This window comes from Sinocyclocheilus grahami, unplaced genomic scaffold, assembly GCF_001515645.1.
Source record: "Sinocyclocheilus grahami isolate Dianchi unplaced genomic scaffold, SAMN03320097.WGS_v1.1 scaffold3223.1, whole genome shotgun sequence".
NCBI classification, from domain to species: Eukaryota; Metazoa; Chordata; class Actinopteri; order Cypriniformes; family Cyprinidae; genus Sinocyclocheilus; species Sinocyclocheilus grahami.
The window spans coordinates 32,427-33,738 of NW_015508379.1; the positions used below are offsets into that span (position 1 = coordinate 32,427).

Consider the following 1,312-nt stretch of genomic DNA (forward strand, 5'->3'; position numbering starts at 1 on the left):
CTTTGATTTGTAGGCATAATTAGCACATAAGAGCGTAATAAAAAACAGGAAAAAGACATTGTGCTTCAAAAGCAGGTGTTCGCCATGCAGAACAATGCAAGTGTATGTTTGTGCAGCGCTTTTTTTTTTACACAGAACATGGAACTAATCAGATGTACTCATTTGAGATTGTCCACATTACATAACACCCCAAACATCAGCCTTCAAACATATTAGCCACCCTGTTTGCATTTTTCAATGTTGTATGGCAGGACAAATGAATTATTTGCCTCCAAACTGCATAGACGAAGCCGAGCTACAGAGAAAAACAGAACCCACGCAGAACAAAACCCCATTAGCATCTGCGTCATCACAAGAAACATTATCATTTCAGTTCCGGCTAATGTCGAGAGCACAGCCTGCTATCTGTCCGACCTTGACTTTGACTGGGGACGACAACCTGGCAGCCCATGGCACAAGAAGAAAGATGTGGGGATGTAGAGAATGGGCTACGCATGAGAATAATCACAAACTATGAACGGATGTGTCATGCTGCGTAACGGCATGCCTTGCCCTCATAAAAGATTCATAAAAGTGGCGGCTTCTACTGTATGTTTTTAATTTTGAGCCGGACAGATTTGATTATACAGTTTTTGTGCATTCAGAATGACTCCCAGTGTGTGTTTGTGTGTGTGTAATCAGTGGAAATGTGTAAGGGAGAGAGCACCATATCCTGCCCTGAGGTTGCCTGTTATACCACCTGCCAGCTGCCACACACACACACACACACATACACACTGCCTCAGGGTAGACCAGACTGTAAGATCCAATTAGCAAGGCCATAGACCATGCCCAGAGTCAATGTGGAGGAAATTACCATTTATGAGTTCTCTTTCATACACACACGCAAATATACCTGTAACACATGCTCACATTCTCTTGTGAGACTCGATTTAGATGTTTAGATGCCGGCAGCCCACTTTTATCAACACACAAGAGATCGATTTTTCAGTTTCTATAACTCTGAACTGCTAATGTGCAAGGCACGCTCAGAATGTAACAGTGTATAATTCCCATAGAGGAATTAGGAAACGTTCCATGAAACGGAAGACAAGAGAAAGATTTCGCCTTTTTTCTCTCTCGGTCCTGCTCCGCTGCTTTTTATAGAAGCTGTGGCTGGAATCACACATCATTTATCATTCTCCACCTCATCTCCCGCTCTCCCTTTCTCTCTGTCACTCGCTCTCTCTCATTTTGTCTGACCTTTACATCTTACTCAGTTTGGGCTAATGTATTCACAGAGAGTGTGTATGTGTGTGTGTGTGTGTGTGTG

General features: G+C 43.1%; 1 protein-coding gene across 1 annotated transcript in view; it reads left to right on the top strand.

The window, feature by feature from the left end:
• Positions 1 to 1,283, top strand: part of LOC107576106 (adhesion G protein-coupled receptor L3-like) — an 8,861-nt gene extending 7,578 nt beyond the window's left edge. Inside the window, exon 3 of the mRNA XM_016262364.1 lies at positions 374 to 1,283. Within this exon, the coding sequence (XP_016117850.1) occupies positions 374 to 383 (10 nt within the window). The 3' untranslated portion in view covers positions 384 to 1,283. The remainder of the gene's footprint in view (positions 1 to 373) is intronic.
• Positions 1,284 to 1,312: the final 29 nt, after the last annotated feature.